At 33.1% G+C, this 23,117-nt stretch overlaps 1 protein-coding gene across 1 annotated transcript in view; it reads left to right on the top strand.

The window, feature by feature from the left end:
• Window positions 1–21,211, top strand: part of LOC127706525 (uncharacterized) — a 28,597-nt gene extending 7,386 nt beyond the window's left edge. The window contains exons 3-5 of the mRNA XM_052211192.1: window positions 2,933–3,066; window positions 7,073–7,184; window positions 20,983–21,211. Of these exons, the coding sequence (XP_052067152.1) occupies window positions 2,933–3,066; window positions 7,073–7,184; window positions 20,983–21,160 (424 nt within the window). The 3' untranslated portion in view covers window positions 21,161–21,211. The remainder of the gene's footprint in view (window positions 1–2,932; window positions 3,067–7,072; window positions 7,185–20,982) is intronic.
• Window positions 21,212–23,117: the final 1,906 nt, after the last annotated feature.

Below are 23,117 nucleotides of genomic sequence, written 5' to 3'. Positions count from 1 at the left end.
TTACGTTTGGTTCCGCTCCGCTGATTTTTGTCAAAATTACAGGCTTTGGACTTTAACTTCTTAGCAGAAATAAGGACTTTTTTCTAAGCGCCTTCACATATTGAGCTGATTATTTAGTATGTGAGTCTGCTATGATGTGTTACAGATCGAGTTAAAGTTTGGTTCAACACCATTAATTCTTTCTAAACGCCTTTATATATTGAGCTGATTGTTAGTATGCGAGTCTTCTATGATGAATTGAGTTTATGTTTGGTTCCGCCCCACTGATTTTTGCCGAAATTACGGGCTTTGGACTTTGAAAATAGCAGTAATACAGACTTCTTTACTAAACGCTTTCACATATTGATCTGATTTTTAGTATATGAGTCAACTATGATGAGTAACAGATCGAGTTTACGTTTAGTTCCGCTCCGCGGATTTTTCCGAAATTACATGCTTTGGACTTTGAATTTAAAAATTTCATGAAAATAGCAGTTATACGAACTTTTTGCTAAGCGCCTTCACATATTGAGCTGATTTTTAGTATGTGAGTCTACTATGACGAGTTACAGATTGAATTAAGGTTTGATTCCACTCCATTCAATTTTGCTAAAAATAATGGCCTTTGGACTTTGATCATCTTGTGCAAATAACAGTTATACCGACTTTTTCTAAACGCCTTCACATATTAAGCTAATTTTTAGTATGTGAGTCTTCTATGATGAGTTACAGATTGGGTTGACGTCTGCTTCCACTTCACTGATTTGTGATGAAATTACGAACTTTGGACTTTGACATCTCGTGAAAATAACAATTATACAGACTTTCATTCTCAAATTTCCACTCCTAAAAATGGATTCAAGCTTATTTTGCGAATGGGGCCATTCGTTTAGTTCCAACACATCTAGGTTATCATATAGTTGCAGTAATATCATTTTACTCACCATGAATTGTGTTTCTTAATAAGTGCTTATATATATATATATATATATATAAGTCTAGAGATTTGCACAACGATACTAATATAAGATGGTATTATACGAAGATGTTGTTAATAAATCGTGTTGACAAATATTTCGGCTTAACAAATAGCCTTCTTCGGTGTCAATTATTTTAACAATCGTATAATACCATCTTATATTAGTATCGTTGTGCAAATCTCTAGACTTATATAATCGTATAATACCATCTTATATTAGTATCGTTGTGCAAATCTCTAGACTTATATAATTTTTTCCTTATCTGCACAGTATCGTCTATTCTAGACGATCCGGTACATAGTAAATTTGCTGGTTGGTCCTTTTTATAGACTTCTATATATATATATATATATATATTCACAATAAATCCTTCAAAAAGTTTTCTGTTGAAATAAACTATTTGGAGCACGCGTGTCGATGTCAATAACAATAACTTAATAGTGAACATAATTTAAATAACAAAAAAATTCATACTTTGTTGTTTTTGCTTACACAAGGTAATATTTGAAATGACCTAGATAAAAAAAATGTATATTTATACAGTTTTATTTAAAAGGATGAAATTATAAGAACACACAAGGTTTAATGTGACTGTGAAGAATATGTTAGAAATAGATTCAGTTTTGTTTGTGTACATTGTATAATGTTTTATAAAAGTAGCATTTTTTCACCAACTTGTACTTTCCCTTGCATAAAGTGATATGTAACAAAAGCAATAATCCCTTTGTAAGCTACACTTACCTGCATAGAAAGGTGAAATGAAAAAAATGAAAACAACACGTTATAAATTTCATGCGTCCGAAGCGCTTTTCTGGAATTACCTTCATCAGGAACGCTCAAGGACGAATATTAGAAAACCGAGGTTGTATAAGAACCGAAACAGTAGAAGAGTTTTTGATCCTACAGTTTAACTTTTAAATTCATTCAGATGTTTAAAAAAAAAGTGATGCATGCAGTATTAATGTTTTTTATTGTCTATTTTCTCTAGTTGTAATTGTATGACCAAATAAGCCCCAAAATATACCATCTCCTTTTGCGAATTATAAATGAACGCTTAAATATAAACAAAAGCGTAAACAATGTTGCAGCGATGAACAAAATATGTTTCTAATTTCATTGTACTATCAACTTTTTTTATATTAAATTGCCACCATGCACGATTTAGATATTAACGTATGCTTTACATAATAGTTCAGACATTAGAATTATTTCTAAAAAAAAAAAGATGCACATTTTCGCATGGTATAAATTTTAGGACAGTTATTTCATTAAGTTGAAAATTCAGGGATAAACAGTCTCACATTCATGATTTTAGTCTTAGATGCATGCTTTTTTTTATTAGTTGTTATTGGCTTTGAACTACATGTAGCTGTTAGTAACTGCGAGTACCCTCATATCTGTACTTAGTATCTTTATTGTTATGGGGATGTAAAAATACCCTGCCACGTCCGGTCTGTGTTTTTGTTAGAGGTTTTTCTGCTTTGTATCGATCTGATGAGTTAATCCCTTTTCAACTGATTTTTATATATTTTTCTTATGTTGTACTGTTACACCACTTCCAAGGTTAGGGGGTGGGTTTGGCACCAACAAACTAGTTTAACCCCGCCACATTCTGTATGTGCATGTCCCTAGTCAGGAGCTTGTGGTTCAGTGGTGTCGTTTGTTGCTGTATATCTTATTTGTTTTTCGTTCATTGTTTTGTACAGTCATGATAAATCATGCCGTTAGTTTTCTAGTTTAATTTGTTTTACATTTGTCATTTCGGGGTCTTTTATAGCTGACTATGCGGTTTGTGTTTTGCTCATTGTTGAAGGTCATACGGTGACCTTTAGTTGTAAACTTCTATGTTATTTGGTCTCTGGTAAAGAGTTGTCTCATTGGCAATCAAACCACATCTTCTTATTTTTATATCGATATGATTTTTTCATTGATTAAGATGGCGTAAAAAGTTTTTCATTATCTTTTTTTTCCAGAAATACCGAAAGTCTAACCAAGTGTCTTACACCAGCTAAAAGTGGATGTTTGGAATTAACCATGCCAAACCTGATGGTATTTTCGTTGTCGTTTGGCAAGGCTACATTTCAACAAATTTGTGCAAAGAAAAACGGTATAAAAACGTTGTTATTTTTGTTTGCTTATTGAGCAGTGGCAAATATTTTATGCCATTTTAGCACGATGATTTAAGGTATATATATTGATTATTTGAGTTTAAACGTTTTTTTTATACAGATATGAAAAAACTTAATTACCAAAACTAAACTTATCTTTTACAGATTTCTAAATATTTCGTTCGTAGTATTTTCTTTGAAATAAGAAAAATAATCAGGTACTTCCGGTTTCAAAAAGTCACTTCCAGTGTCAACTTTTCACTGATTCAACAATAGATAGTTTCTATGTATTTCCCTTTCAAATGAGGAAAATAATTAGCTACTTCAGGTCTGCCCAATGATAGCTAAAATTACACCGATTCAAAATATATATGGTCTCTGTATACTTTTGCATGAAATTATGTCGATAACTAGCGTATAGCTTCTAAGGAGCTTACAACCAAAGTTCACAATTCTGAACATCACTTTGACCTTAATTTCCTGCGTGTGGCACAAGGACTTTATATCAAATGACTATATGTCCCTTTGACATATGGTTGTTGAGTTAAACCTTTTATGTCGAACTCAAAACAAGAAATACCTCTTATCAGGAGAACATCCTGAGTATGTAATAAACATTTTAGAGAAAAGATTCAAGCGATATATTTTACGGTGTTTGAGGAGAAGCGATGTCTTTTAATTCTATTAAATTGGTTGCAATGCTGAAATAGTCGAATAACTAACCCAAGTATTCAAATACAACAAAAATATGCAAAGCGTGACCGATCGCTCGAACAACACGAATGTTTGTAGCACATTAGGGAATTGCTATTGTTGTTTGGTCATTTAGTTGGATACTTTACACTATTTGAAATGTTGGATTGGTTATTCTTTTTATTACAGTGACTTAATTAATTTTAACCAAAAGGAACTATTTCTTTTTTCTACGCGTTCTTATGTCATGTTGGCAGCGTCATCGACTACGCCTTTAATTGACAACAACCATTGCATGGTGTCAAAGGAGTTTAATTACAGGATATATATTTCGGACGCATGAAAATGTTATTTGAAGTTTCCACATTAGATACAACATTTGGTTCTGTGAAGACATTGTCAACTACTTTGCATCAAATCGAATAAAGAGAGATTAGAAAAAGATGTAGACAGTAATTTTAATAGTTCCTACAGAGCTATGGTAATAAAAGAAATAACTAATCCAATAATTCAAACATCAACGAATATTCACCTCTTGACCGAACAACACTGATGATTAACTCATGGTTTGAAGGCACTTCTTTTAATCCCAAGGGGCTTAACGAAACCAGCAGTTTCCCATTTTTGTGTAAATAGTTACCTTTTAATAGAATATTGTTTTTATGTTTATACGTAATTTAAGAACAGTTCTTAAAAGCCCTAGTGTGGACTATGTATTTTCTTATAATTTTTTTTCAGGCATACTTATTCTTAAGCATGAAATAGCAAGTAAGGGGATGAAAATTAAACTGTAAAAAAATGGGTCATAATTACAAGGTAACGTCACGAATCTGATTTGGGCAGTTGGGAAGTATCATAAAATGAGTACAGTCATCTGAAACTGTCAAACTTAGCAAAAGAGGGGTCGAAAGATACCAGAGGGACATTCAAACTCATATGTCGAAAATAAAAGTTAAAGACCCTCTAATCATCAAGTTCTCCATATTTTTAAGTTAGAGCTGGTAATCTTTTCTATTATTTTGATATTATTTGTCCAAAAAAGTAGTATTTTTTAAAAACTTTACGTTCCCGTCTAAAAAAAGAGAAGGCTTACGAAATATCTACGAAAATGATACGAGTATGTTAAGAGAGTATATGCATTCCCCTCGTATGTTTCTCATAATCATTTTACGTCATTTTAGCATGAACTTATCGAATTTTCTGGAGAAACCGAATATTTGAATTCGCTGCAAAGGCAATAGTCTTAGTCATTTGTGTTTTTGGAAGATTTCTTGCCCACAAAGTTTTAGAAGTAAGGGTATCACAAACCCAGTAGTCAACACTTATGTGTTAACATGATATATCATTGACATGCTAATTTGTTGTAAATTTAATGCTTATAATATGTTGAATTATTCCAAACACGTCGCGTTTTCTACACCGTGGAAAATTTTCATTGACGTGTTTGGCACATATATTTTTGGAATTTTCATTTTGTTAGATAAGACATTAAAAAACCACTGAATAGGTTTTTGAGTTTAAAGAAGGTGAAGATCAAAGAAGCTAGGTCATTACATATTAGTATTGTTATTAAAAGTGGGAAGTTTGAGATCTGAAAAATCAAGTTCAACCCCGCAACATATGCATATGCATGTATCGAGTTAAGAACCTTGTCAACGGTTGTTTACATATTTACGCATCCCTCTCTCTGTTTAGGATTCAGCTTTACAAATGAAGGTCCATCCACTAAAGCGCTTCGGACGTAAAACATTTTTAAAAGGTTATTTCATTTAATGTCATATATTTTAATCTGGTTTTCGCTATTTTGAGTATGATAGTTATTATAACACACATACGTGAAGAATTATGCCTGCTTCTGTTTAATTTTCTTACTCAGTTTCTGTATAAAGTCTGTCTCATAAGAATAAAGCAACTAGTAGACAAACAGAGGGACAAAGTTGGTTTCCATATGAATGCAGTTTGTCTTTTGAAATTGCATATACGAGGTATATTTTGTAAAATAAATAAAAGGATACAGAATAAAATCAAATGAATTAGTAGGAATTGCAACAAGTGCAAGACTAAAATCTAAATTCAATCAACTTTTTCCCTGTTAATAATTTTTTTAATTACCGTCTTGAATGTAAGGAGATGCGGTATAAACATCAATTGGCCTGCTAACAACTAAAGCACAAATGACATTTGAAGGTCAAAATATGGCTTTCAAAAATGGAGAAGCGTCTTAGATTTAAACAAACAGTAAATAAATTGAAAACAGACGACAAAATATCCCACACCAACACCAATTTTCACAAAATTAAAATCGTGCAAGTTATAGTAGCTTAAAAAAGTGTTATCTGGAGGGCCTTTAAATTTAGTTTTAACAAATTGTAGGAAATATCAGTTGGTTGAGTTGTGTCTAATTGTGATCATCAGAATTAATATGTCAACTGAGAATAGAATCTTGCTTACGGCCATTTGAGATGATCTTGATTAGTTTAGAGTTATATATCAAATGTTAAACGGTAAGCCGGCACAATTGAGCTGCTGGTGTTTTAGCATGACACAAGCATCTGCCTGTACTGATGTCTGACCCTAAAGGACGTTGATTTTTTGCACTTTTTGACAAGAACTATGGTAAACAGTAAGAATGATCAGTAAGACAAGATCAGCAAAACAAAGATTTTAGTCATAAGCTATATACTAGTATGTTTTAAAGGGTTTTTGAGAGTTTAGTCCTCTACAAAATACAGAGCCATAGAGCAAACAATTAAAATTAACCAAAAGGAAGTATTTAAAAAATTGCAAATTTGTTTTATCGGGTTTTATATGACCCCAACTAAATCATTCAACTGTTACAAAACCTTTCGGCACTAGATATTTATATAAGCATCACTGTTAAGTTGGTAATTTTTACCATATTCGAATACCGTTATCTTGACAATTCTTCACATCATAAAATATTTTGCAGAATTTGGATTGAAAAATTTTCAGAAAAAATAGAACGCGCGTTAACTACTGAATGTACAATATATTCATTATAATCAAACAGAGCAAACAATAAAAATGATTGAAATCTTAATGATGGATGAAAAGAAACGCTAAATAAACAGTGTATAAAGTTCCCTAAATTCTAGTTTTGCTGACTTCAATACTGCTATGGCTCTGCAGACTGTTTCGTCTTTTACCTATATTAAAATTTTTCCAGACTGTCCCATTAAGATATAGTCTTCCACCACTAGATGAGTTCTTTCCACCAGGCAAACATTCTTATATTGATGGCATGATACAATATGTATGCCTGCCTAAAAATAATATTGTTTTACTTGACAGGAATGGCTTCTTTGACCCATTGTATGGCCACTACTCTGGCAGGACAAGTTCAATATTTACAGACGTGTTTGAAAGCAAACAACCCAAATGATATCGTTATATCTCAATGCGGGTGAGTTTTTGTCAGCGTCAAATGATTTATTTACACACATTACTACATAGTGAGATAGTATATGAGTATTTACTATTACACCGAACGGGGGGTAATGGCATCCGGAATCTTTGTCAGTGACTTAATATTTACTTTTTTTGAACATACGAGAAGCAATGTATGTATACAAGATAACGTATATTGGTTTTTTCCTCTTGTGTTTACTTTTTGTACGAGGCGGGGAGTATTGGCATGACAAACTTTGGTGAGTGACTTAATACTTTGTTTTAAACATATGATACGCAATGTATGAATGTACTCCGGATACCGCATATCAATTTTTTGGCTTAAATTTAGTTTTTCGCATTGTTCTGGGAAGCTGAAAGTGTGAAAGTGTGACACTGTGTAAATTTCCCCGTTAATTACATACATCATATCATTTGTACACAGCAGTCAGTGATACGTTCATAAACGCGAATAATCGACGATCAAAAGCAGAACATTTTGTACCAAAAAAAATATATATTTTACACTTGATATTTGCATGCATAGACTTTAATAATGCTCTGGTATACCATCACAAAAACATCAAATTCTTCAGTGTACATAAAATTGAGAATGGAAATGGGGAATATGTCAAAGAGACAACAACCCGACCAAAGAGCAGACAACAGCCGAAGGCCACCAATGGGTCTTCAATGCAGCGAGAAAATCCCGCACCCGGAGGTGGTCCTCAACTGGCCCCTAAATAAAATTGTGTGCTAGTTCAGTGAAAATGGACGTCACACTTAACTCCAAAAAATATAAATGAACTAAAATTAAAAAACATACAAGACTAACAAAGGGCAGAGGCTCCTGACTTGGGACAGGCGCAAAAATGCGGCGGGGTTAAACATGTTTTGTGAGATCTCAACCCTCCTCCTATACCTCTAGTCAATGTAGAAAAAAGAAACACATAGCAATACGCAATAGCAAAACTCAGTTTAAAAGAAGTCCGAGTCCGATGTCAGAATAGGTAACAAAAGAAACTAAGCAAAATAACAATGATACATAAATGAACAAAGGACTACTAGCAGCTACTGACATCCCAGCTCCTAACCTCAATTAAACTGATTGAAAGATTATGTCTTCATCATATGAAAATCAAGTACAATCCCTCCCGTTAGGGGTTTAGTATCATACCATCATAAAATATATGAGAAGAACATAACCCGTATCATGCCAACAACTGGTTTTAGAATAAATGTGTTTATTTCCGATGCAAAGACCCTATGAGTGAATCAATATTAATACCAAAATATGCAATCCTTAATGACTTGACAACAGTATCGTAACTATATCCTTTCCGAATAAGTCTGTTTAAAGGTTTGGTTAGCTTTTGAGGTGAATGCCGACATTTTTGTGCTTTGTAAAGAATATTACCATAAAATATTGGATGTGAAATACCTGAACTTATAAGATGTCTGCATGTTGATTTATATTTACGAATGATGTCCTTTTACCGATGATAAAATTTAGTAAATGTTTTGACTAGTTTGTGATATCGAAAACCCTGATGTAATAATTTTTCAGTTATACAGAGATTTCTTTCGTTGAAATCAAATACGTTGTTACATACACGAGTGAATCGAACAAGTTGAGATATATAAACACCAAAAGATGGCGCCAAGGGAATGTCACCATCTAAAAATGGATAATTAACAATAGGAAATGAAAAATCATCTCTTTTATCATAAATTTTGGTATTAAGTTTCCCGTTAATGACAAAGATATCAAGATCCAGGAAAGGGCAGTGTTCATTGTTGGTATTAGCTTTATTTAAAGTCAGTTCGGCAGGATAAATCTCTCTAGTGTACATACTGAAGTCGTCATAATTGAGAGCCAATATATCATCTAAATATCTAAAAGTGTTATTAAATTTTTGAATCAGATGTTGTTTCGATGGGTCTTTGCTGATTTTAGTTGTAAATTGTAACTCATAACAATACAGAAACAGGTCCGCAATAAGTGGTGCACAGTTAGTCCCAATGGGAATTCCGATAACCTGATGATATACGGAATCTCCATAACGAACAAAAATGTTATCTAGTAAAAAATTAAGGGCAGTTATAGTATCAAAGTAGGTCCAATTGACATAGTTCTTTTTTTTTGTTGTTACTAAAAAATGACCTAAAAGAGTTTGAACATATATATTCGCATTCCGACTTTGTAAATGCCCATTTAATCAGGTGTGTGAATTTTTCTTAATAAGATTATGAGGCAACGTGGTATATAGGGTAGAAAAATCAAAACTTTGAACAGATTCAAAATCACCAATATAAGCATATAATTTATCAAGTACTTCCAACGAATTTTTGACACTCCAAAAGTAATTAATTCCACTATTTTCAAAGGCCTTATTTGAACAATTTATTACCAGGTTTTTGATTGTACCAAGTGTTCTTGTAAGTAGAATAGATAGTTTAGTAGTGGAACAATGGCTTGAAGACGAAATAAATCTATATTTGTAAGGAGTTTTATGCAGCTTTGGAAGCCAGTACAAAGTTGAAACTTTCATTGTATTTAGTTCTGCTTGTAAAGAGGTAGCTAAAAGTATATGTTTGTTACAGATGTCATTTTCCGAAAATGGAGTCAGTTGGAATGTTGGTGAATTCGTGATTTCCTTTTGTAGAACATCAATGTAAAATTTACGTCAAACAATAATGATATTGCTAGCAGCCTTATCAGCCGGGACAAAAATATATTCCTTGGCGAGTTCTTTTAGCTTATGTTTGATACGGGAAATTGGGCTATTATGGTTGTTGTTAGGAGTAAAATGATCTTTAAAATGTTGAATACGTATATCAACTATGTTCATTACCGAATTAAAAAAAGAATCTAATGATTTCTTGTCAGCTTTTTCTCGTTTTATCCATTTAGAGCAGTAAGTACGGAGTGAGTCGTGGATGATATTACGACACTCATTCCAATTAATAATTGACGGGGGACGATATTTAGGTCCTTTACTGAGGAATGATTTCAACTCTCGGTCACAAACTGTGTTAAGGTCTCCTGTTATAACATGGGAACTGGGGCCATAAATGTACGATTTCATACTTAGGACTGCAATATGGAATTGTGTTTCATGCCTCCAAAATTTGGTGTAATTTATTAACAGGCAAAGAACAGAGCATGTTTAATAGATAGTGTCTTCCGTTGTTTTTTGAAACATAAATTAGGTCCGAAATATTAGTATTGTTATTACGAAATTTTCTTTGATTGCGATTTATTCTACGCCCATGAGAACAGTTTTTACGTACTGTTTTAGAAACTATATCCAAAATGTTAACAGAATCTGTTCTAGATATATTACCAATTCCCATGATATTGTCGTTAAGACTGAGAGGATGGACTGTCTGTAATTTTACAATCCAATTTAATTCAATAATTTACTTTTCTTGAATATTCTCTAAATTATATTTATATTAGTTTGTAGTGCTATTATTTATTTGTTATCGATTCTCTGTCAGTCACTGAGGGTTTATTTTTGTTTATACTTAGAACTCAAAAGGGATTTCTATAGCTTGTTTTTTTTCAATCGAAAATAATATATATTGAAAATTTAACTTGCCCATTTTTTCATTAAATCGGTAAACACCGATAAATGGTACTCAAAAAGTTTGAAGCAGTCCTTAATTCGCTTTAAAAGTCATACCACTAAACTAGTCTAGAAAAGTTTTTTTTTAAATTTGAGACAACAGAAGTTTAATGATTTTAAATATATATCTCATGATGTAAAGATGAGAAGATGTAGTATGATTGCCAATTCGAAAACTACCCACCAGAGACCAAATGACGTAGTTGTAAGCAACTATAAATCACCGTACGGCCTTCACATTTAACAAAACCATACCATATAGTAAACTGTGACAAACCCCGACATGACAAAATGTAAAACAATTCAAACGAGAAAACTAATTGCCTCATTTATATACAAAACAACAAACGAAAAACAAATATGATAGACAGCAAAATAACGGAAACCATTGGATAACCGGTTCCTGACTTGGGATTGCACATACAAAATGTGGCGAAGTTGTTTGCGAGCTCTAAACCCTCCAACTTTCGTGTAACAGCACAACACAAGAGAGTAAATTGGTGCACGCACCAAATCTTTGGGTCGGAAGTAAGGAGGTTTTTGGTGTAAAAAAGTGTAAAATGCTCAATTACCAGAACTGTTCCAATCCAATTAGTTATGATAATGCTATAAAATATTACTAAATTGTGCAGTTGATGAAATCGAATATCATTTAAGTGCAGTTGATGAAATGGAATATCATTTCATTCATTTTCAAGTCTTGATTTTGAAACTCGTGACCATCAAAGTTGCATATACTGACAAAATATTTGTATTCCTCATCTCAGATATGGACTTTAACGCAGCCTTTCACCTCATTTTCTCATCAATGAATGTTATGTCAAGATGGCTTATTTTTTAGGACCCTCCTGACTATAAAAGATGCATCTGCTGACAAAATATTATTTCTCCACGAGTTGTATCTTAGATATGGACTCTAACGCAAACTTTAATCAGTCACTCATATTTGAAATGTAGGTCAAGATGACCTTATTTTTATCAGGACCCCTTGGTTATTCAAGACGCATCTATGAACAAAATATCATGAACTATGACTTATACTTCCAGAGTTAGATGGACTTTAACTTTGTGATGGACATATGAAACACTATATCCATTCCCAAACTTCGTTTGACAAAAGATATAAAAATCTTAAACCAAACAGATGTCAAATTATTCCTCTCAGTAAAGGTTGAGAAATCCTCGACTCTATTCGGTTTTGGTGAAATTTTAAAGTATCAACAAACAGACATAAAAATATGAATGTAGCTTTGTATGATATTTAACAATGAATTCTGCTCAAACCGATGCGAGGGGTCAACTGGAACTTATTACCAGTTATGAGGAATATTGCTCATTATTGAATGCCTCATAGTGACTTGAAGATGAATGACAACAATAAAAACGTTCAATTTTTGGGTTTTACCATGTATTGATATTAATATTGTCTCATGTACATTTACTCCATATCCCTTCATATTTTCATTGGGTATACGACAGACTAAAAAACTGCTTACATACTACAACTAAAAATCAGAAAGCTTTAGACAGAATAGCAAATTATTCTCTTCGTAACAGCTGAGAAATCCTTGACAAAATGTTTTCATTTCTGTTGGGTTGCAGTAAAATTGCAAAGTATTAACAAACACCAAGTGGATATTTGAGAGGCTTGAAAATCACTTCAGTTAATGAAGTTGAAAATCCCTTTTGCGTGAACCCCCTGAGGGACCTCGAATATTTTCGATCAGTAATACAGGTAGTTAGTTATATATGTCTTTGATACACACAATTGCATATTTTCAATAAAGGTGTTTTAACATCATCATTATCTTATTCTATTCACAGTCAAATATTTCAATTCAAAAGCAAACAATTTTCAGCAACAATTTTTTGGTGACCAGTCAGCGGTCTTGGGTACACGTATTGCTTTTCTTCTTTTTTTTTTAAAGAAAGCAACTTGTATTTGTGCGATGCTTCTGGATTGGACTGATGACAATCTCCGAGAAAAACGAACGGCTTGAACTTTGACATTTCTGTGTCTTTGTAAAAAACCCGCGAAACATGGAAACATGTTACCTATAAAAACTCCCGAGATCGTTTACGTTGAAAGTAAAGATATCTTTATTATGATTATTTTTCTTCGTGATGAAAACTGTATATAATAATCAAAATAGAATATAAAATAACTATTTTAAGAAAAAAAACCGCACACTATAAATCATTTCCCATGTTCCGACGACGAGTTGTTGTAAGATTATGGTACCTTGTTTACATTTCTAAAAATAACCGTTTGGGAATTTACGCAAATATGAGTCACGCATTCTGTGCACAAACAAAACAATGAACATTCATTGTTATAAATATATTTAAGAATTTTTTTAAAATTGGCATATTCTTCTTTTATAAAAATTAATAAAAATGTATTTATTTCATTTACCTAAAATCTTTAATTTTGCATGTACAGAAAATAATAATATAGATCCGCAGATAATCATGTAACAATCTCAAACCCATATCATATGATGGACCGGCTTAGTGCCGGCCCATAGTTAAAACTAACTTGTTCACAAAAGAAGATACAAATCAAGTTTAAAACAAAAAACTCCAAAAGGAGCAAGATCAGTTGATTCAGCAGGGTAAGCGTTTCCTGATTGCATGAATCGCCCGCCTATTTGTCAAAATGTCAATCGGGAATAGGACACAGTCGGTACATTTATAAAGCAGATGATTATACTTGTAACTAAAGATCAGACCAATAAAACATCTCGCTACTGATTTTAGACACAAAAACTTTTGCACATTTCTGTTGTTCGGGCGGTTCTTCTGTCACACCTTGTAAATGCCAATAACATTTTTTTATTACTCACGTCCAAACCGCCTTTTCTGGATTTACCTCCACCAGGAACGTCAGTGCCCAAATATTTGAAAGTCGAAGACGTATTAGACATACAAATAGCTTTAATGTATTGCATTTGTAATTAATCACTGAATTCTCTTTAAAATTCAGGCCAGTATTTCATATTACCCAGTATTGCCCAGTATTACCCGGTAAAACCCAGTAAAACCCGGGTTTTCCCAGTATTTCCAACTGGGCTGGGCAATACACATTAAACCCGGGTTTTTGCCAACCCTGCGTGTAGAGCTATATGAATAAAATGGGGCCTGTAAATGAAATCCTTGTAGTGAGCACATGCATGGGTGTACAAATGTAACGTATTAATTGAGACATTTTAACGCCATATATGATGGGACATAGAATATTAGTTACTGTCCCATTTGAAACGATATTCCAAAGCTTGCATCTTCTATCCCGATTCCTTTGAAGGGAGTTGCTGCTTACAAGTGGTGAAAATGATGTCATCCTTTCGCAAACTTGAGGGACGCAATCACGAGTTTGTTGACTGTTAGTGAATATCTGTTCCAATTGTCCTCTTTTCCTCAAATGTGACATCACCGAATTTGTACTAACTTGAACAACACTGGTGAAACCTGTGAAGAAAGATTTGCAACCCATACAGGACACTTATGATCAACCCTATTTTTTGGTTGGGTTTTGGTTTCTAAGTTTGTAGTTTCCCCTATTGTTAACTGAATTGTGGGTTATTGAGGGATATGAAATCTGAAAATGAAAAAGTAGTGTCAATGAATAAGATCTTTGATTACTTTTATGTATATATATTGTCAAACAAAAGGTCAAGAATTTTGATATTATATTTGGTGTATTTGTTGCCAGAATCATTGTGGTTCTTCATCAAGCAAGATTTATCGTGACATAGAACAAGGAATTAATTTCTACGATTCCTATTTTTGTAGAAACAGATCTGCGTAATTGGACGATAAAGTTGATCTAGAATTGTCCAATGAAAGAGCTGTCCGAATCACAACAACAAAACTGCCCAAATCTGTTCTATGGTAAAACTCTCCAAATCTGACCAGGGTTGAACTGTCAGAATTCATTCAAGGGTAAAACCGTTCTAAATGATGTAAATTAAAGCCACTTTCCGAATATAATAAAGGAATGTTTTAATCATCAGGAATTCAGGGCGATAAAGTGAAATTTCCCCGCAAGTCAAACTTTAGATGAAATTTTTACACGGTAGATAAAAATTAGTCTTATCTTTTCTTGGTTTAAAACAAATTCACGGGACTTAACTATGTAAGACTTGTATGCACGGTTTGTTAGTTCTGTATTCCATTTATACCTCAAAATACAGAAAGAAACCATTCTACAATCGATTGTATCTGTATTCGTGCTATCTATCTTCTGCCAATCTAGACACACCTCCGGCATTCGTAGTAGTAATAACTGATCACCTTTATAATAAAATTACCCTATATAGTGACAGTATCTATTTATATAAATTTGTTCTTTCACTTTGAGTTTTAATGAAAATGTACGTGTAAACAGTCTATTGAGGCGCAACAGTGAAAGTAATAATGTATTCATGCTAATGTTTTTTCAAAATAAATCTACCTTTCAGCATGCACTAAATCAATATATGTGCAATCAGACAAAAAGAAATAGACGAATAAGAACATTAACTTACTTTTAAGTTTTTATTTACGATTGTTATAATGACGATATGTTCTTGCATAAGAATGCTTCTTTTTTTATTAAAAGCTTTCTATACAAGAATGTATGAATGGGGTCATCCATTTCTGTACTCTTTTAAAATTGTTAGGACAATTTCTTTTTCTTTAAAATTAACGCTTGTTCTGTCAAATTCTTATTAAAATAATTTTCCTATCAATATTTTCTGAGATTATATGATTTCTTTATCTTGTAAATCGTTTATTTCTGTAATAAGAATTGTATTACCTAATTCTTTAATTTTCCTCTGTTATTCTGTATACTTTTGCACCCAATTGTTCTCTATTTTTTTGCTCATTTTTCTCTACAATTCTTTGTATTATTTGACTATTATTATCTAGTCTGTTTACTCCACCCAGACCCTTATACAGGTAAGTAGATTATATATTTTCTAGTGACTAGAAGATGCCCGCGAAATCGCGGCACAATTGGACAAGTGTTGAAACAAGATTTTTTAAATTTCGCAGGCCGTACATCGACTGAGAATGCGCGAAAGCGTATAAGACACGGATCGATAACGGTCTCCGAATATGGATATTTTCTCAAAAATTGGCGTTTTCTGTGGAAAAAAGATTGTTTCAAGGACAAATTTAGGAAGTACAAAACACTACATTTATACATTATATCACAAATATTTCCGACTTTGTATGGTTTCAGAGGAGTTGCGGCTCAATGAAATCGGTCTCTTCCTTTAGTAGTATAGATATCACCTTTTAATCCCTGCAACGGACCATTTATCAACAGAAATAAAGATGATAAAATTGAGAATGGAAATGGGGAATGTGTCAAAGAGACAACAACCCCATCAAAGAGCAGAAAACAGCACAAGGCCACCAACGGGTCTTCAACCACTTGAACAAATGTGTATTAGTTCAGTGAAAATGGACGTCACACTAAACTCCGAAACATTTAAATGACCACATATACATTGATATAGAACAAATGAAATCACAGAACATTATGTTTATAAAAAATCACTCTTGTTTTTTTTTATTAAGTTTTATTTATAAATATACTGTATGAAAATCAACCGCACCATGCAACATGCAACAAACAATATGCAACATGCAACATAGTAGTTCCCTCATAAACATAAATTAAAAGTATACACAGGCCAGAATCTGAGCGTTTTTTGCTATGAAAAAAAAAACATTGACGAAAAAGGGTCATTTATTCCAAATCATAAAATGCAAGAAATGCATTTTTCAAATAAAACATTTGACATAAATGTTTATAATTTAAATGGAATTATAATACATAAGTAATACGAAATTACATAAACTAAAGTCATATCAATTAAATAAATGACAAAGAATAGCAAAGGTGAGAACAATAATCTGCCCCACTAAGAACCATATATACATTGTACATGAAGGCAACAGTAGTATACCGCTGTTCAATAGTCACGAACATATCTACTTCGAATTCTAAAGATACAATCAAGGGAGGTATGCGGGTGGGAATTTAAATTTCACACTTGTTCTTTAATATAAATTACAAGTTTACAAGTTGAAAGCTGATGATAAAAAGAAGTGCACAAATAATACTGTAACGGTATAGGGGGTAGGCTGTAGGTTTGTACATACGACTTTTTCGGGCTAATCAGTAAACACTAACTTCTATTTTCGCGTCCGTCGTTTACTGTTAGTCAAGGTGTATATAAAGACATTTGATGAACATTACATATAATTTTATTGTTATTGTATATAAATATTGTTAGTAAGGTCTCTGGGAATAATGATATAGAGTTCGTCTTCACTGTTTAACCAGGGGGTCCCTTGACTGAACGACGGTTCCCAACTTCTGTTTACCATTATTTCACACGTTCCCGCTTTATTACCTTGCTAGTTTATTTGCGTAAGGCCCGAATATTGTAACTGGGGCCCATACATGCTAAGAGTAAGCTTAGTTAATTTCCGTTTGTCCATTTCCCGACTTGACAGAATGTCAACATTCGCAATCGCCGCCATTTGCATCATCAAGTTTATTGACGTCGTTACCTAATGACCTGAGATCAGCATCCAATCAGCTTTACGTAATTTGCCCACAATCACCATATGGGCACGAGACTTTGGTGGGACAGATGTATAAAAGCGAGTGCACATGAGTCTTCAAGGAGACTGCGGCCCGCTACCAGGGCGTCCACTCCTGATACCAAGGAAATTACCAAATAAAACCAAATACGCCGCAGTCGATGCAACACGTAAAATATGCGTACCTTTGATAGTGTATACATCTCCGTTGGATAAATGGACCAAACCATGATTGACCTAGATGTTTTAGATCTACTACGTTTACTACGATGTTGACAAACGATTAACGTACCAAAAAGGGGGGTCTCTGTTTATTTTATAACGAAAGTGCTCTGGTGGGTTTTCATGTGATTTATACTTGTAATAGTATAGATTGTTTGCATATAATAAATTGTGAAGTTTAATTAATCTTATTATTTGTTGTACATGTAATAAGTAAGTCAATGTTAATGCGGAGTTTCTGCGCTACCATATTTAAACCAGTGCCTTAGCTGTTTTGTCTGCTACGCTACCAGTACCTTGATCATTATGTCAGCTACGCTACCAGTATTACATAGTTTGTGACTCGACACCAGAGTATGCAGATAGTAGAATTGACCAATAACATAGTTACCAGTGTGTTAACCTACATACTCATACTGTTACTTATGGGACACACCCCCGTCCCGTTACATTTGGTGTCCGGCGGTGGGATACGTATAAACCAAACCTCGAGAGTAGAGACTAGAGCCATTATATATTTATTTAACGAAATTTATTGACCAACCATTTGTACAACAGATTTAATTGATATCAACATGAGTAATTGTGTCAGCCCTTCAGAAAATTTTGTTCCTAACAGTCATGTGTCTACCCCGATTAGTGAAAATTCGTGTGCATCAAAACCAGATGTTGTAGTAAATACCATGAGCAAGAAAGTTGAGGTCATTACAAATATAGTGAACCAGTTCAGCAGAAATTTGAATACCTTAGGGGACCATGTTCATAATTTTGAAATTCAGTTACAGATAACTAATGAAAAAGTAGAAAAACTTGCAATTATGAATGAATCACTTTTTATTAGTATATCCAGAATAGGAGACCAAGTGGCAAATTTGTGTAGGAGTGTTTTAGATAATATACCAAAAGTTAACAATGATTGTTCAGGTGAGCATACAATTTCTTATGTTACAAATAATGTATGTGGGAGTAGTGAATCAAATCAGTCTAACCGAGAACCAGTATACAGCGAGACTATTGGGTATACCAAACCATCAATGTATAATGGGACCACTAACTGGCTAGAGTACAAGTTACATTTTGAGGCTGTTGCAAAATTAAATTATTGGTCTGAAGATATCAAAGTTTTAAAGCTTATTACATGTATGAATGGTGCTGCTTTATCGACCTTAGCTGATATTGAAATAGATAATATCCCAACATATTGTAATTTAGTTAAAATATTAACCAAAATGTTTGCTCCTGAAAACCTGACAGATGTTTATATGTCACAAATTGATGCTTGTAATAGAATACCAGGTCAACCATTACAGGAACTGGCTGATAATATAAAAAGGCTAGTCAGAATGGCTTACCCATCAGCGACTCTCGATACCAGAGACTATTTTAACTTATAGGGCATTTAGAAAAGCACTAAATGATCATGATTTAGAATTGGCTATTGTACAAAGCAATGTAGAAACCATTGACGGGGCGTTGTACAGTGCTCTGAAATGTGAAACTTTTAGGGCTAGAGAGAAAAGGTTTAGACAGCAACCAAAATTTGAAACTGCAATTTGCATACATGCAAAGGTAAACCAGAAGTGTTATTTCTGTATTGAGAAGGAACACATCATTAGAGATTGTCCTAAGAGAACTTAATCGTCAATTTTTGTTACATTCAGATACCATGAATGTTAGCATGTGAACATGTTTTTTTTATATATATATTTGTTAATGAAATGAATTTTGTACTAATAATAGTCATTTTCGATACCTGAAAATGAGTTCGTTGAATATTTCAGTATTTATATATAGAGATAATTATACCTCGTTAGATCACGTTGTTTTGCTAGTTGAAACTGCTAAGGAGCTGTTGTGTATAAATTCACGTTTCCAATGAATAAGTTATCATAACCCTTTTTATAGACCGTTTTATGATAAACAGAGTTGTATGGTTGGATCTTTTATTGACTACCGTATTATTTACTAGTACACAGAAATATTCTGATTGACTCATCGACATGTCTGAGTGACGGATGGGATGTCAGTTGAATATATTTGGTATTGTCCCGGTGACTCACCGACGTGTCTATGTGACGGTTGGAATGTCTTTGGAATACCATGCAGTGTTTTTGTTACCTATTTTAGTTTACCAATGTTCCTGTGACTCATCGACGTGTCTGTGTGACGGATGGAAGGTCTGGAATAATTTTATTTGGTATTGTCCCGGTGACTCACCGACGTGTCTATGTGACAGGTGGAATGTCTGTGGAATATCATGCAGTATTTTTGTTACCTATATTAGTTTACCAGTGTTCCCGGTGACTCATCGACGTGTCTGTGTGACGGATGGAAGGTCTGTGGAATATTTTTCATATGGTATTGTTGTGATTCACTGACGTGTTTATGTGACGGGTGATATGCACAGTTATTGGAGTACCATTTATAAGACATTTATTTATTTAAACCAACCATACCATGAAGTTAACAACAAGTAGAGTAAGCACTTTATATTGAGACCAGATATATACTAGTATTCAGTGTTGTGAGTATCTTAATACAAGAGATACAATATTATACCATGTTTAAGACTATATATATTAATATCAGAGATATAGTATTCATACCATATATGTTATCTCAGTGCCAGAGATAAGAACTATTGATGATTATTGTGATGAATTTTACCATGTCAACAGAGACAACAACAACAGAGAAGATCCGGTTTTATTTTTTTAGTAGGTTGATAAGAAGTTATTTATTAGGTAGGTGTCCTATTTGTAGTTCGAGGACGAACTCTTTTCCTGGGTAGGGGGTAGTGTTACGGTATAGGGGGGTAGGCTGTAGGTTTGTACATACGACACCAGCTTATGCAGATAGTAGAATTGACCAATAACATAGTTACCAGTGTGTTAACCTACATACTCATACTGTTACTTATGGGACACACCCCCGTCCCGTAACAATACATATATGTGAGCTCGTGCTGACCCCGCAAGCTCATTGACTAATAAGAAAGGTGTAATCCAATCATGCAATGGTCGTAAGTTAAATTTCTCTAAACCTGAAAACGTGATATCTAATTTGAACGATTTATTGTTTAGTTTGTCAAATCGTACCCACTGACCAGTACAGAGATATCATAAATTAACAGTTTAAATAGCTACCTCATTATATCAGTCTTAGCAATTAACAAAACAGAATTAATCTTTCCTGCTGTTTCACATGATTTTATTCAGCTTTGCACTTAGCAAATAAAATCGGTTATTTAATGACAACACACTAAATCATTCAAAATGATGCTAGTTTAATCAGCATATATTTTAAAAAGAAATAATTTACCAATATCTAAGCTATATGTACTCTTTTTCATTCTAGAACAGTACAGGAAAATTCGATAACAAAATGCATAAAAGATTACCTTGGTGGAAAATGCAGTCAGGAAGCAGTAACATTTCTCAAGTCTCCGCCAGGTGTTACCTGCTCAGCGACCAATGTGATTGGCCAGATTGTTTTTGTTATTTGTGTGCTTATTATAAAAAATCTGGTTGCATAATATTACAAACATGAAGACAAACCATTATGTACTTTAAACTTACTATATTTCTTCTGATTATAAGTATTATTCTTCCGCCTAACTTTTGCCTCCGTAACCGTAAGACATGTCGCTTTTAGGGTCGCACTATGTATAGTTATTACAAATATCTATCCGAAACTCACCCCGTGAGTCGTAAAATTTTGTCTGTCCAGAGTTATCTGCCCAAAATCCCAAGATATTGTCAATGGATAAACACGATAACTATAGTAAGGAGACAAAATCCAAAGATAGTTCGTTACATTCGGATTGAATAGAATCAAAGACTCATTGATATGGTTATGCCCCTTTGAGAACTAACCGATGTCGGTTGGCCAGTAAAACTATCAAACCGAAAGTCGTAAACACCTGGGATCTTCACTAATGATCATCATTTGATGTGACTAAGAAAATGCGTAACGATCAATTTTGTATGCTGACCTTTGATCGTATGTCTAGTAAGTGGAAACCGTTAAATTTAAAGTAGTCTTGAATAGTGTGAAATATTTGGGTTATTAAGAGGGAACTTTTACATTTCGAATGTGGAGATATGACATTTTCTTAAGGAACATAACACGTGTACTTTTTGACGATGTGTGACGATACATTATTAGTTATAACTCTTAAACAAAAGGTCCTAGACCAAAGGGCCTTTTGTAACGACATCCGAGCCAAAGGTCACAAGGTCAGGTCCTAGATAATGAACTTTGTCGTGTTATGACCATATTTTAATGGTTTTGAATGTTTTTAAAAACTTTTCAATGGACTCTAATGCATCTATTTGAATGTATATTTTATAATATGAAAAGGAAATATTTCGAAACAAACTAAAATTTCAATTCTTCATTTCATTTTTGAGTACTAAAAGTGTTTGGGAATATGCGTTTTTTTAATGGGTAAAAAATGCATGTAATATTCAAATAGTTTAATAATACATCTAAATATATCAAAAATCGTCTAATAACAAACTATCTTATAATATACTATACACTATTTGATCAAAACGTTTAATAAAATGTACATAATAATATATTCATTTGTCAGTTGCAAAGGAATTCCTTCTTCTTGGGGAGCTATCTGTAGGTAAAGTACAAGGACGTACCCTTTCAGGCATAGTACATGGACGATACAATGTGTATAATTGTTTTGTTACTATTGCATGTGTTATTCTTTCCTCGTGATACATGCAAATGTGCAGTTATTGAATTCATTGTCGTTAGTAAAGCTTTGGATGATGATGACATTAGTGACGTAGAGTTTACGAGTATTGTTACATAGACTCTTAAAAACAACACCTACGACACCCTAAGGAAAACACTAACTGATAACACACACCAATATTTTTTAATCTAGTGTTTAGCTAGATTAAAAAATGAATTGGAACGTACACCTTCATTAACACTTTTTTTTTTAATCATCACTTTCACAAAAAAAAAAACATTGTCCACGTCACTATCATTCTCACTGTCCTCATCCAAACCTTCAAAGTCATTATCATTTTCACTGTCCTCATCCTGGTTAAGGGTGTCAACTACAGTCCTAACCATGTTGTATAAAACTCTATCGTCATCACCAATCACCACAACTGTTAATTATCTACTACTAAAGTTGTCAATGATTATGTTAACCATGTCGTTCACACTTTTAGAAATAAACCGTTTTTGAAGAGGTAATACAGTGTAATTAATCGCGTAAACTACTGTGGTAACCCTGTTTTTAAAATAATTTTAACCATTGTCATCTTGCAAGTTATTCATAATTATTGATCAATCATATAAGTTTTAACGTTTTTTTTTCAATTTGAACAAAAATATTTTCTTAACTCGTATAAATAATCAGAGCAATATTTATTATTTTTTTTATAACCTAAACTTTTTATGTAATTACCTTTTAAAAGTACCTTTTCTTTGATAAACCTATTACATGCCCACACCCTTGT

Source organism: Mytilus californianus, unplaced genomic scaffold (genome assembly GCF_021869535.1).
Source record: "Mytilus californianus isolate M0D057914Y unplaced genomic scaffold, xbMytCali1.0.p SCAF_6, whole genome shotgun sequence".
Taxonomy (NCBI): domain Eukaryota; kingdom Metazoa; phylum Mollusca; class Bivalvia; order Mytilida; family Mytilidae; genus Mytilus; species Mytilus californianus.
The sequence above is the reverse complement of the archived record's forward strand: the minus strand, read 5'-3'. Positions and strand labels throughout refer to the sequence as shown.